Genomic DNA, 15,664 nt, shown 5'->3' on the forward strand with positions numbered 1-15,664 from the left:
GAGCGTGTACATAAAGGGCAGCACTGCCTCATTACTGAGCGTGTACATAAAGTGCAGCCCTGCCTCACTACTGAGCATGTACATAAAGTGCAGCACAGATTCATCTCAACTAAAAGCCGAGACCCTTAGATCAGGGACAGAACAGACATTTCTAGGACATTTCATAACTTTCCCAAATTCTTAGGAAAAAATATTCAGCACATCCTGCATTGTACTAATGAATCCAATTTATTATCATAGAATCATAGAATCATAGAATGGTAGAGTTGGAGGGGACCTCCTGGGTCATCTGGTCCAACCCCCTGCTCAAAGCAGGATTCACTAAACCATCTCAGACAGATGTCTGTCCAGCCTCTGTTTGAAGACGTCCATTGAAGGGGAACTCACCACCTCTCGTGGCAGCCTGTTCCACTCATTAATCACCCTAACTGTCAAAAAGTTTTTTCTAATATCTAATCTGTGTCTCCTCCCATTTAGTTTCATCCCATTGCTTCTAGTCTTTCTTTGTGCAAATGAGAATAAAGATGATCCTTCTACAATGTGACAGCCCTTGACATATTTGTAGACAGCTATTAAATCTCCTCTCAGTCTTCTTTTTTGCAAGCTAAACATTCCCAAATCCTGTAACCGTTCCTCATAGGACATGGTTTGCAGACCAGTCACCATTCTGGTCGCTCTTCTCTGAACTTGCTCCAGTATTATATATTATAGGAGTCAGTCCATTTTATGCCGACTCCACCAAAATGGATTCTGACTCCACAGCCATGGTTCTGACACAAAATGCCATCAGAAATTACCAGAATAGAGTAGGCTAAACTGAAAAATGAAAAGGTAGCTGTCACAAATGTAAAGGCAATGGATTATTTAATGAACAGCTAGGGCAAGGCCTCATTCGACATCACTGAAAAAAAACTGAGCAATTTCTATCCGTGTTCTGGATCTGATTTTCAGCAGTGTTTGGTCACTCTGTCCTTTTTTACCATCAGTGATTTTCTCATAAGACAAAAAAACTAGTACATGAAAAATGAAGTCTGAATGAGGACTAAGGAAACATGTGGTGGAATTTTGGGGCAGCAGTTTCACTGTACTGACTGACTGTGGATTTCCCCAGATACACTGATTGGTTATAATCTGTAGTGGAGATCCATAGTATTTTCATTTTTCTATGTATAACTTCTCTGATATATAAGGATAGCATTTTCAAACCCATCCACTTTATCTGCACTATAAAATGCTGCAAATTCCCCACAGCAAATCCACAGCACATACATCACATCTGAACATGGCCTCATGCCTCTGCGTCAGTCTGTTACAGCTATGTAGACATCTGAGCTCTAGATTCTGGAGTCTTTAAAAACAATGGCGAACCGCATGGGGCTGCCAGTGGCCATTTTGCAACAGATGTGGTGCTGCATCGTGATATCCAACTATAACAGAAACCAAAATGCTAATGTGAACAAAGTCTAAAGAACATCCAAAGCATATGGAAGACTTAAAGGGATACTCCCAACATGTACATCTACGGAACACCCACACAATATGCCAGGAATGTATAGTATATGTAGATGCGATCCCCACAAATGTGACCTTTGCATATCTCAAGCGGGGACCTGGCATGTAGCGCTGTTAGTGGAGAGGTGGTCATATCTTCCATTCACTTGCATGGGAATTCGACCACCTCTCCACTGACAGCGGCACATGCTGGGGCCCAGCTCTCTAAGTGCAGGTATCCATACATACATCAGATTATACTCAGCACAAGGCCTATTCTCATCCATTATAATAATGCAATTCTATCAGGAAAATTGACACATTGCGGATTTCAAGCAAGCACCGCAGGTCAGTTTACGTTGCGTAAAAAAGAGCATGAGGTTTAAGTCCATTTTGCAGGAACTGTAAAACGTTGCGTATTTGGCGCAGCGGATATACACAGCACCAAGAACTCATTGTGTGAACTTAACCTTCCATTATTTGGATTATCACATGCTAGATAACAGGATAGCACTGAATATTGAGTAAATACCTCCACGTACCAGTAAGGCACTTTTACTTTCACACTGTCCACACATTTTGCCTTTGAGCCTCGGCTTGTCTGCGGCTGGGATTTTAGGATTCCTTGATGATGTCTTTGGTTTCTCAGGCTCTAGGTAAGGCACAATACAGATCAGGCCATGTGAAGGGAAAGGCAGAGAAGACGGAGGAAAGCACTTAATCACCTGTTATATATTAAGTGTTCTGTATTCTGGCAGAAACACGTCACTTACTGGCAATCCGCAGCCACAAATTATTCTACAATGTGCAGCGTACGATTAACGGAAGCTTGACTATTCAATATTTGTTCCTTCACAACTCACTAGTCAACATATGCAGCCATGCATTAGTTTAATTTAACAGGTTTGGTTATTGACAAGAGGCCAACACATGGAAATGGAATAAATCACAGTGCATCTGACTAATGGAAGGAGAAAGTCATATCTGCAAGTGAAATATGGAAGCAATTTACTTAGAGGACAGAATTAGTTAAAACCTCCAGCGAGGCTGATGAATGACTGTAATGTGACCGCATACATTCACTAATTGTTCAGCAATTAAAGGGGAAGTATTTCTTGGCTTTTATTAACCCTGATAGCTTGATGAGCAAGTACTATTGTCCTAGTGCATGCGTATAGCATGTAATTATTCCCCGTGACATTAAATGCCAGCAATAATGGACAGTGATACAGGCACTAATGATGCACATCATCATTTTAATCCTCCATGTTGTACTAAGCTCTTATACAGCACCTATGGAGATCTATGGGCCGATTGATCATTTGCATTTTTTTTTATTACTCGCTGAAGGTTTTTGCATCAAGTTAATCAAAATGGAGTACGCAGCTCATGAATTTCTCAAAATATAAAATTCTTTTTAACTTTGTCTTTAACCTGTTATTTTTTAGCGAAAAAAAGTCGCTTATTCCACTAAAATGTTGCAAATTTTGAGCCAAAATTACAGGTATTCAAAAAAAAAAAAAAAAACAATCCCTCCAGGGGGTAACTACAGTACATTTGAGTAAAAAAAAATGGCAACTTTTTGAAATGTCGCAAATGATGAATGAGGCAAAAACATCTGGAAACCCTAGACTCCCAACCACAATGGCAACCGTAAAAAAAACAGGCAAACACGTAAAAAAGGGACTTCAAAAAAGTCGCAAATAAAAAGATGAACAAGGCACAAACAAAAAAAGGCACAAAATAGTTGAAAAGCGACAAAAATGAAATGTACTGTAAATGCAATAATAAATCGGCCCTAGGTGTCCATACTGCATCTCTGTATACCTACATACAGAGCATATTGTGGCATCACAGGCCTAAGTAAAGACATTTATGGTAAATAAACAAAATGTGACTTAAATGTATGGCAGCTGCAAGTCCCACCAGTGGGACCCACATCTATCTAGATAGCAGAGCCCCACTGTCAGTGGAGAGGTGGTTGAAATTCCCACACACGTCAACAATGGATGTATGTAAACTCCTATCACATCTCCACTAACAGTGGCACATGGCAGGGTTCCGATCTCAGGACAGAAGAGGAGAACCGCGTCTATACCCTATAATTATGACATTGCTTCTGTATATACGATACATCTACCACATGGGAACACCATTGGGCCACGTTCACACGTTCAGTATTTGGTCAGTTTTTTATCTTAGTATTTTGCAAGACAAAACCAGGAGTGGGACAATCAGAGGAAAAGTATAATAGAAACACGTCACCACGTCTGTATAGTTCATAGGAATATGATCTTCAGGATGGAAAAGAGGAAAACTAAGATATTTTCCATCAGTGATTACAGCACAGATCCACAGAGAAATAAATTGTAAATCCACTACAGCATTAGGCCCCCTTCAAACGTCCTTTTTTGTGTCCATATGTGGTCCATTTTTTAAGGACCGCAAAAATGGACACACGCACACCCGTTGCATTCAATGGTGGAGCGCACATCAGGTTTTTCACACAGACACAGGGTCCATGTGAAAAACCAGCAGACATGGCAGTTTTTTACACACACCACGGACAAAATACATGCTGCACATGTGCACACTGATGGGACATGGATGAAACCTGTGTGTCATCAGTGTGACACGTACCAGCGCCTGGGAAAAGCCGTACAGTTCACACTGTTCACAGGCGCCGGGTGCTGAAGGTAGCTCTCATCATTGTCGCCTGGTCTCCCTGAGACAATGATGGGAGTTGTATTCAACACCCGCTGTGTACATCGTGTATTAAATAAATAATGTAAAAAAAAATGGTGTGGGCTCTTATAGACGCCGCTCCATTACTAACCCCTGGGCTTGATGTCAGCAGCCATAAAACAGCTGACATTAACCCCAACCCTATTACCCCACTTGCCACCGCACCATGGCAAGTGGGAAGAGCGAGGCTAATAGCTAGATTTGGCGCATCTCATTAATGTGCCATTTCTGGGATGGCTGAGGGCTGATGTTATTAGCCTGGAAGGGGGGGCCAATATCCATGGCACCTTCCCTGGCTACTAATATCAGCCCCCAGCTATCTGTTTACCCTTTGCTGGTTACAAATTATAAAGGGACCCTACGTCATTTTTTTTCTGGAGTTCCCCGTAAACTAACCAGTAAAGGCTAACCAAACAGCTGTGAGCTGTTATTAATAACCTGGGGACCTTTAGTGATATTGTCCCCTTTCCCAGATTATTAACATCAGCCCCCAGCAGTTGGCTTTCCCTCTGCTGGTTTTGAAAATTATGCGAGCGCCCACGCGGTTTTTTTTTTTATATTATTTATTTAATAGGGAAAAAAAACACAAAGCACTGACTATATAGCACACTGACACATTTTCTATCAATCTATCATCTATCTATCTATCTATCTATCTATCTATCTATCATGTTTCTCATCGCTATCTCTGTCTTTGAACAACGTTAATACCTAACACTCTTTAATTTCTATTCTGCATTTCATTCCATACGTGTCACACTGACAGAACACGGACAATGTATACGGACAGCACAAGGATGGCACAAGGATGGCACACGAACCACGGATCTCACCAGTACTGGTTTTTCCAGTACAGGAATCACCAGGACATGTGAAGGAGGCCTTAATCTGTGAGCTATCACATGAGAACTTAGCACTTATATAACCAGGGATGTGACAAAGTTCCAATATTGTATTCCCTATGTATAACAGAAGCATAATATATTTAGTTCCCGATATGCCCCTATCTGGGCCAAGTATTGTGCTCTGACTTTGTTCTTCCACCTGATCACCAATATTCCCTATATCAAAGCAATCCACAGGAGTAACTGTTACTGGAAATGTTTCATTTCATAAGGATTCCCATATCAAAAGCTGCATTTAGAATTGATCATAATTTTCTTACTTATTAGCAAGTTCATGTATTCACAACACTAATCTGATATGTCCATTTTAAAACAATTTGTTACACTTTACCTGTAGTAGAATTCTGGAGGACTTTCAGTTTTATTTTCCCAGCAGAAAACTAAAATAATCACAAAAGATAAATCATATTATGGGAGAGTGACAATGCAATATAGAACATTTAGGATTCTGCAGCATAAATTAAAGGGCACCTGTCAGGACACCACAACTAAACTGGCTGTATAGGTCATAGTAGAACAATAAAAATGATACCTGTCTTGTAGTATTCCAATGTACCAGACACGAGAAATCAAGCTTTGAATTCACATACAAATTGCTTGGAGGTGCATTGGGGACGTGTTGATGATCTCAGCGTGGACATGGATACATCCCCAATGCAGTTCCAGGCTAATTTGTATGTGGATTCAAAGCTTGATTTCTCGTGTCTGGTACATCGGATTACTACAAGACAGGTATCATTTTTATCATTCTACTATGACCTATACAGCCATACTACTAGTTTTAATTGACAGGTTTTCTTTAAGACGCTTATAAAGTGTTTATAAGACTGTAACTAGTTCAGTACTAACTCAGTGACTTCTACATTATTCCCAATGTATGTCTAAACTGTTTTCAGCTACATGATGCTTGGTCAGAGAGGGTTAAATGCCCACCAGCCATGAAGGGGTTCACTTTATTTGATTCTGGACTATTTTGATGGAGCTGTTTAATATGTATCCACATCAACACTGTACCCTTTGTACTTGATGTTGTGGCAGCTGTAATGTCAGATTTGGCACCTTCAGCGGATAATTAATGGGCATCGCATAGCATTTTCATACAGTGAGGAGTTTCAAATCCCCAATCCAGATTTCAATACAAAATATTATATTGAAGGAAATACAAAGAAAAGAGTAATCCCTAGCACAAAGCTGTCAGTCTCCCACCGCAGACTTCTTATTACAATAAATGGATCCTTGATTCTGTTCAGCATACTGAAGCTGCAGCTCACAAGCTGATTGCTCCCTGTGTTCTGCTGGTTATCTACTTGACTATGACAGACAGCGCCTGATAGACAGTGTGCCACAGGGGTGGTAAGCCTCATGTTCCACTGATGATTTATTTTTTGACATTTATACTGATTTACAATATGAAAAGTGCACAGTATCAGTGAACGCCGTAACAACGTGGGCACAAAAGCAGTTCATTGTATTTACTCTGGGGTACAGATGTCCCTCTGAACAGTGGCATTCTGCCAAGAAAGAGAGCCATGAGGTCCTATGTACCTCATAGAGGGGAACCGTCAGCACCAATACCCTCCAAGCAGTATCCATCCATATTCCGGCAAGTTGCCTGCCTTTGACTAAAGCTCATCACTTCCCCATCAGCTGCTTTCGCAACACTTGTACCTTACCCATTTAACATCTATAGTGTTGAACTGTGGCACCAAGGGCCCACCAGTAAACAACTCCACTTTTCAGCTAAATGCAAATGTGACGTTATCCTCAATCATAAATTTATATAACAATGAAGTGGGTATATTGTTAAGTGAATAAGATGCTGCCTTTGTCTTCTCTTGGCACTGTTGCACACAGGCCCACCAGAGGATTCTCCTGTTCTCCTGTGGGCCAGTCAAAACCTGTCAATAGATAAGCCCAAATTCAGATGTCTATGAAACATGGTCCATGTATGGAGTGTAATTTACCTACTGACTGTGGGTCTCCCAACCTGAACTCAACAGCTATATATGACTATGAGGCTGGCAAGTTCATGTCAGGAGGTCCGCGGCCAGTTCATGCATTGCGGTCCATACTTAACCTTGTTTCACGGACATTTGAATGAGGGCTCTGTGGTGAGGTTGTGATACCTTTCCAGTGTTTTCTTTTTCATGCCGTTGATTGCCAGCTTGTCCAGACACCCAGTGATATGGATTTGACCTCCTGCAAAAAAAGTAATTTGTTACCTTGCAAGTATTTGTATCGGTGGATATCCGACTCTTGGCATCTCCACCAATCATCTATTATTTGCTCTGACAATGACTGAGTGTAAACATGTGGAAAAGGGCCATGGAGTGCAGCTCCATTCAATGTACCGCAGCCAATGCCAGGTTCGAAATGATAAGAGCAGCTCTCCAGCTCCCAGCAGCGGCAGCTACACATTGAATCGAGATGTGATCAGTAGCTCTGTTCTACTTGATTATTTCTGGCCACTGCCAGAGCAAATAACAGCTGAGTGGTGGGGGATCCGTCATTTTGAAGGAAAAATAACAGTGCCTGCATATCCAAATGTGACAGAATTTGACATGGAGGCTCCTAACATTGAGCAAGGAGCATTCCCTACAGATGTGAATATATCAAAAGTTTTGGTCCATTTCTCCACAACCTCTGTGCAAATTCTTCCATGCCTGCCCACTAGAGCAAACGTGTGACATGTTACAGGGTTTACATAAGATCGGTTCATGCTTGAAAAAGTTCTCCAGATGTGTGGAGGAGCTCCTTTCACAACACATTTCATGAATTAAAGGGGTTGTTTGAGACTAAACCACTGATGAACTAACTATGGGATAGGTCATCACTATGAGATAGTATGGTTGGGACACAAGGCATCTCCTCTGTTCAGATTATATCTGCTCCAGCGATGGTATAAGTGATGTACTGGGTGGAACACCACAGCTCTGGGTATTGTTTACTGGCTGCTGCCGACTTGCCGAGTACTACAGTTTATATCCCATTCAAGTGCCAGGCATCTGACCCCCATGATGTCACGTTGATGACCTATCCAGCGGATAGGTCATAAATAGTTTAGTCCCAGACAACCCCTTTAAACTAGTTAGTAAAAAGGTGTACTATGAAGGGAGCATATAGAAAGAGAAATACCTTTAGTTTGAGTACAACTCACAAAATTTAATTGACATCTTCAAATTATGCAAGTTGTAATAAAACGTAACTTTTACTTAATACATCAATAAAAACAAATGCCACAATAAACTCTAAGAATCAAGTCATCAGATAACCATAAAATGCCTAGAATTCACCTGACACAGGTGGAAAGGCATTTAAACATCAACTAAAACAGTATCGATGTGCACCCTAACAGTGACAGATAAGAGAAAGACACTACAGTGTAAGTATGTACCGTAATTATCAATCCTTTCCAATATACTGTAATAGATTGAAGGTCCTGATAGTAGACAGCAGATGTGACATATAAATACTTGTAAAACTTTGAGGATCAGTTATGTTGACAAGGTGGCACTCACAGTGGTCACATACCACCAAATCAATTGGTGTCCTTGACCATATCTATTAAACAGCAATCATAAGATATTCCACTAAAAAATATGGGAAAGAAACGTTCTCACCATTTCCATGGGTCAGAGTCCGGGGTATCCAAGTTCTCAATGGCACAATAGTCCTCCAGATGTATTCAGGTATATGCTTTATTAGTCCCTATGAGGACTGTGAGGCCTTGGGTTTCCCATATTTCTCATCCTGAGAAGGGCAGTCCACAATTGTCCCTCTGGATATGTTCTGCCCCAGGGAGAGTGAAGGCCATTTTATTAACAAGGACAACTATGACAGATGAATCCTCTGTATTTTATGGTTATCTGATCACTTGATTTTTAGAGTTTATTGTGGCATTTCTTTTCATTGACGTATTAAGTAAAAGTTACGTTTCATTATAAGTCTCACAATTCACTGTAAATAGGTGTGCTAATGACAGATGATATTTCATACCTGATTTGTGTCAGTACATAGATACATTCTTGCTTACATTAAAGTTAACCGAAAAAAATTAACTGGAGTATAAGTAGGTATGCATGCAAAATAGGAGTATGTTCACACTGGCCATTAAACAGACAAAACCTAAGACAGAAATAAAATGAACATATACCCTGCTGTAAGTAAATAAGTAAAAGCAATAGTAGCACCGGAGTCTCTGCCTTCTGCCTCTCTCCTCCGGCAGAGAAACCGACCCCCTTACCTCCACAGCCCGGGTACTGTATGGGTCGCTCCTCTACCTGCTTCCCACACTGGGCAGATCCCCGGGCACTGTGCATAGGGCGAGCTCCTTGTTTCTTAAAGGGGCCGCGTGCGCCGCACTAAGATGTCCCCGGCCAATAGCCGGAGGACATCCACTACTTAAGGCACCTCCCCCAAGATGGAGGTGCCTGAGCAACGTTGTAAGTTTGTTGCTTTAACTCTCTTGTTAGTTCTCAGGTCCCAGTGCTGCCCGCCAGCCTGTCTATCAGCTGTGCCCGCCAGCCTGTCTATCAGCCGTGCCCGCCAGCCTGTCTATCAGCCGTGCCCGCCAGCCTGTCTACCAGCCGTGCCCGCCAGCCTGTCTACCAGCCGTGCCTGCCAGCCTGTCTACCAGCCGTGCCCGCCAGCCTGTCTACCAGCCGTGCCCGCCAGTCTGCCTACCTACCAGCCGTGCCTGCCTACCAACCGTGCTTATCTGCCGTGCCAGTCAGCGCCTGTCATCAGTCCCGTGGGAGTAATCTGCGCTCACACGAGGTCGGTCCCGGAGTAGAACCTGGTCAACCTTCCCAGTTCTTCCTTGGTTCACGGAGTCGACTAAGCCGTCGTATAGCCAAGGCCGGTCCGGGTGAGGCCCTAGTTACATCCCTCCGGTCCCTCCTTGTACCACGGCACAGTGGTTCCACCACCTGGCATCGTAACAGTTTGCTCAGGTCATGGAATCCAATGGCTCCCAGGCTACCTCAGTCTCGGACCTGTACCAAGAAGTCTCTCGCCAGAAATCTCAACAGGATGCAATCCTGTCCTATCTGCGTACTGTAAACTCCCGCTTGGATGCACTGTCCACCCCAGCTGTGTCTGCCTCTAACCAAGCAGTGTCCGCTCCGGCGGCACCTCAACCCAGTGGCGGTGTGGCACTCAGCTTTGGACCCTGACTGTCTGCTTCTCCACGCTTTGGCTGTGATCCCGCCCTATGTCAGGGATTCGTCAATCAGTGAATGCTGCACTTCAGTTTGCTTCTGACCGGGCTAGACTGGCATTCATCATGTCTCACTGGAGAGGAGTTGGCGTGGCTCAATCCCCTATGAGAGAGAGGGGGTCCTCTGGTGTCCAGCCTCCAGGCTTTCCTTGAGGCCTTCCAGAGGGTTTTCGATGAGCCCGGCAGAACATCCTTGACAGCCTCCTCTCTTCTTCGTCAACACCAGGGGAACCTCACAGTGGGCCAGTACGCTATGCGTTTCCGCACCATGGCGTCTGAACTCGCCTGGAATAACGAGGCTCTGGTGGCTACCTTTTGGGAGGGCCTTTCAGAACGTATCAAGGACGAACTGGCCGGTCGTGACATACCCACCTCTCTGGACGACCTAGTGTCTCTGGCCACACGGATCGACATCAGGTTCCAGGAGTGTTCAAAGGAAGTGATCCGTGAGAAAAGACCTCTATGCCTTGCACCCACCTTCGAAAGGCCGGTCTCGCAACAAGCCTCTGGCTCGGCATCCACTCCTGAATCCATGCAGGTAGACCAGGTGACAATGGTCAAGGCTCGCCAGTAGGTCCGCTGCGCTGAGGGAAGATGCTTTTATTGTGGCAGTTCAGAGCATGTAATCTGCTCCTGTCCAGAGAGAAAGGGAAACTGCAGTGCCTAGGATCACTTGGAGAGGTCGTCCTGGGCAAGAATTCTTCCTCTCCATCCCTGACTCTGTCTGTATCGGTTTTTCTGTGCCAAAATCCGTTTCTTGAGACTGCTTATCTGGATTTCGGTGCTGCTGGGAATCTCATCCAACAAGCCATTGTGGAGAGGTATCAGATCCCTATCCAACGTCTCCCAGATCCGTTGGCGGTTTCCTCGGTGGATGGGAGGCCCCTTTAAGAGTCCATCTTGCTCGTCACCGAGCCCGTAGTTCTCCAGATTAGAATGCTACACTCAGAGAAAATCTCCTTCTATGTGCTGTCTGGCCTCTCTTATCCCTTCAATTGTACAGTGCTGCAGAATATGTTCGTGCTATATAAATAAAATTATTATAATATTATTATATCCCTTGCTGCTAGGACTGCCTTGGCTACAGAGACACGAGCCAGTCTTGAATTGGAGTTCGGGAGAGGTGCTCCGCTGAGCTCAGGAGTGTCACAAAACCTGCATGGCAAAATCACATCAGAGCAACTGACAGCCTACGTGAACAATCTAACCCTACTAATGTCTTTAACTTATCAGACTATCAACTTACAACAGCGGAATCTGCAATTTTATCCAAAGGGCTTTCATTTTGTCCACCCAATGAACCTGACAATTTCACATTTTTTTGAACCTACACTCTTTTGTCCGAAAATTAACCCTCAAAAGACATTTCCAGTTAAACCAAAATAAACCATCCCAACCTAATGATTCAACATCAGGTTTCCATGTAGACGTACATCCAAAATCTAACTTCTATCTATTGGAGAACCAAGGACATTTCCTTACCACTTTTCTTGACCTAGTTCTCCATGATTTTAAAAACATTAATAAAGGTACAGTACAGACCAAAAGTTTGGACACACCTTCTCATTTAAAGATTTTTCTGTATTTTCATGACTATGAAAATTGTACATTCACACTGAAGGCATCAAAACTATGAATTAACACATGTGGAATTATATACTTAACAAAAAAGTGTGAAACAACTGAAAATATGTCTTAGATTCTAGGTTCTTCAAAGTAGCCACCTTTTGCTTTGATGACTGCTTTGTACACTCTTAGCATTTTCTTGATGAGCTTCAAGAGGTAGTCACCGGAAATGGTCTTCCAACAATCTTGAAGGAGTTCCTAGAGATGCTTAGCACTTGTTGGCCCTTTTGCCTTCACTCTGCGGACCAGCTCACCCCAAACCATCTCAATTGGGTTCAGGTCTGGTGACTGTGGAGGCCAGGTCATCTGGAGTAGCACCCCATCACTTTTTTTATTGGACAAATAGCCCTTACACAGCCTGGAGGTGTGTTTGGGGTCATTGTCCTGTTGAAAAATAAATGATGGTCCAACTAAACGCAAACCGGATGGAATAGCATGCAGCTGCAAGATGCTGTGGTAGCCATGCTGGTTCAGTATGCCTTCAATTTTGAATAAATCCCCAACAGTGTCACCAGCAAAGCACCCCCACACCATCACACCTCCTCCTCCATGATTCACGGTGGGAACCAGGCATGTAGAGTCCATCCGTTCACCTTTTCTGCGTCGCACAAAGACACGGTGGTTGGAACCAAAGATCTCAAATTTGGACTCATCAGACCAAAGCACAGATTTCCACTGGTCTAATGTCCATTCCTTGTGTTCTTTAGCTCAAACAAGTCTCTTCTGCTTGTTGCCTGTCCTTAGCAGTGGTTTCCTAGCAGCTATTTTACCATGAAAGCCTGCTGCACAAAGTCTCCTCTTAACAGTTGTTGAAGAGATGTGTCTTCTGCTAGAACTCTGTGTGGCATTGACCTGGTCTCTAGTCTGAGCTGCAGTTAAATCGGATAAACTTATCCTCAGAAGCAGAGGTGACTCTTGGTCTTCCTTTCCTGGGGCGGTCCTCATGTGAGCCAGTTTCTTTGTAGCGCTTGATGGTTTTTGCAACTGCACTTGGGGACACTTTCAAAGTTTTCCCAATTTTTCGCACTGACTGACCTTCATTTCTTAAAGTAATGATGGCCACTCGTTTTTCTTTACTTAGCTGCTTTTTTCTTGCCATAATACAAATTCTAACAGTCTATTCAGTAGGACTATCAGCTGTGTATCCACCAGACTTCTGCACAACACAACTGATGGTCCCAACCCCATTTATAAGGCAAGAAATCCCACTTATTAAACCTGACAGGGCACACCTGTGAAGTGAAAACCATTTTCCAAACTTTTGGTCTGTACTGTACATCCAGGAATCTTAAACACAACTTTACCTCAAAAGAAAAATAGGCCATATTATCTCTCAAAAGAAATAGAAAAAATGTCATTAGACCAGCTGACAAGGGGGGGCGGGATCGTTATACAGAATCGAAATGACTACTTGAAAGAAGCATATAATTTGTTATCCAGTCCTGACCACTACTCCATGATACCCTCAGATCCTTTTCCATCTATTCAAGTGAATTATACCAATCTTATCCGTACAGCCTTTGACAAAGGCATATTAAATAAAAAGGAAAAAAAGTTCCTCACCATTACAGACCCCAGCAAGCCATTCCTTTATCATTTACCAAAGGTTCACAAGTCTTTAACAAATCCCCCCGGCCGCCCTATCATTTCAGGAATTGGATCCCTCACTAGCAATTTATCGTATTATTTAGACAATATCTTACAGACATATGTTAAAAATTTGCCAAGCCATCTACAAGACTCTGCCCATCTTATAAGAATTTTACAGGAAGTTCATTGGGAAGAATCATTCATATTTCTTACTTTAGATGTCTCAGCACTTTACACTAACATCAAACACAGTATTGGCCTACAGTGTACCAACCAATTTCTAGAAACAGACCAAAAAATAAGTGAAGAACAAAGAGCCTTCATCCTTGAAAGCCTTGAGATCATTTTATGCAACAACTATTTTCTTTTTCAGGATAAAGTTTACCATCAAAAAAGTGGCACTGCAATGGGGACAAGGGTAGCCCCAAGCTATGCCAACATTTATGGGGGCATTTGAAGACCTACACATCTGCCAATCTAAATATTTTACAAATATTTTGGTCTATAAAAGATACATTGATGACCTTTTTTTATATGGAAAGGTAACTCAAATGACATTTCCCACTTTATAGAGGGATTAAATTCAAATAATTGGGGCATTTCATTCACCCCGACTATTGGCAAGGATTCCATTATTTTTTGGGATTTAAACATCTCCCATCAGGGGAACTCCATCATCACCAAAACTCATTTTAAGGAAGTAGATATGAATGGTTGCATCCATTTCTCTAGTAGTTACCACAAGAAATGGCTAACAAACATTCCTTACAACCAATATCGACGGATTAGGCACAATTGCAGTAATTTATGTGACTTTGATCAACAAGCTGATACTCTTAGGGAGCGATTCACTAACCAATGCTACCCTAAAAGCTTAATCAAGCGTGCCTACCAAAGGACCAGGGGGCTCACACAGCAACAATGTTTGGAACCCAGATCCCAGGACAATAAAAAGGGAACAAATGAGTTTGCAAGCAATTTTATAACTACTTTTAATTCAGCTCATTTCCCTCTAAGGAAAGTGCTACAAAACCATTGACACATTTTACAAAAAGACCCTATACTGGGCCCCCTTATCTCTGATCAACCACAGGTTACTTTCAGATGGGCGCCCTCTTTGAGAAATCTAATAGCTCCAAGTCGCCTGAAGACCATTGGAAGTACCTTGACACAGCAGACCTTGAACATGCAGCCCCCTGGCAGCTTTAAATGCAAAGCAAAAAAATGTCTGTGCTGCAAATGCATTTTGCACAATACACAATTTTTCTGGTCAAGTAAAACAGGAGAAACCTTCCCTTTAAAAACTTATATGACCTGTCAGACTCAATTCATAATCTACCTTATTGAGTGTAAATGTGGCCTGCAGTATGTTGGTAGGACAAAGCAAACTTTACATAAAAGGCTCAATTCACAAAGAGCTAACATAGCCAAAGGCTTTATTTATCATGGTCTCTCCAGACATTGTGCCAATGAACATGGCAAATACACTGCATGTATTTCTATTGTCCCAATTGAGTTTATTCCCCCTGAAGCCCCTAACCGGATGGAGATCCTCAAAAAGAAGGAAATTTATTAGATCTATAGGTTGAATACCTTAAAGCCTCATGGACTTAATGAGATCACAGAAGTTTTTATATGAGGTTGGCAAGTCTATGGATTATTATTTTTATTAGAGCCTTTTTTTTATGTATTTTAATATTTTTACACATAATATTTTTAAGTTATTATCATATTGTATACTCTAAGTGTCGTTTTTATTTTATTTATGCTTACCAGTGCAGATTCTCTTTGGTTTTATGAGGGTACACAACTTATCACAGAAATTTAGAGTGGCCTTATTTTTATATATTTTTATATATTTTATATTGTTACTTTATATGCTAATTCTATATAACTTTTTGATATTGAGCTGTTTTGTTGCAATTTTCACTATATATATCTTCTTGTACTTTTATATTTTATTTACTTTCACCACATTTGCACTAACTTTATTTTGCACACAGGCTTCACTATAACCCCATGCTGAAACTCTGGAGCACCTCCTCTGAACACAAGCCGAGTTGTGGTTGTTTTTTTTTCCTTTTCTCTT

General features: G+C 42.2%; 1 protein-coding gene across 6 annotated transcripts in view; it reads right to left on the minus strand.

Annotated features, from left to right (window-relative positions):
- The window catches only part of ZBBX (zinc finger B-box domain containing), a 308,041-nt gene that overhangs the window by 199,490 nt on the left and 92,887 nt on the right, over nt 1-15,664 (minus strand). For all 6 annotated transcript variants that reach the window (XM_073674826.1, XM_073674825.1, XM_073674824.1 and 3 more), the window contains 3 exons: nt 7,268-7,340; nt 5,473-5,521; nt 2,034-2,143 (listed from right to left, as the gene is read on the minus strand). In XM_073674826.1, the coding sequence (XP_073530927.1) occupies nt 2,034-2,069 (36 nt within the window). In that variant the 5' untranslated portion in view covers nt 2,070-2,143; nt 5,473-5,521; nt 7,268-7,340. The remainder of the gene's footprint in view (nt 1-2,033; nt 2,144-5,472; nt 5,522-7,267; nt 7,341-15,664) is intronic.

Source organism: Phyllobates terribilis, unplaced genomic scaffold (genome assembly GCF_046119375.1).
Source record: "Phyllobates terribilis strain yellow unplaced genomic scaffold, ASM4611937v1 Scaffold_3__8_contigs__length_932513732, whole genome shotgun sequence".
In the NCBI taxonomy this organism is placed as follows: domain Eukaryota; kingdom Metazoa; phylum Chordata; class Amphibia; order Anura; family Dendrobatidae; genus Phyllobates; species Phyllobates terribilis.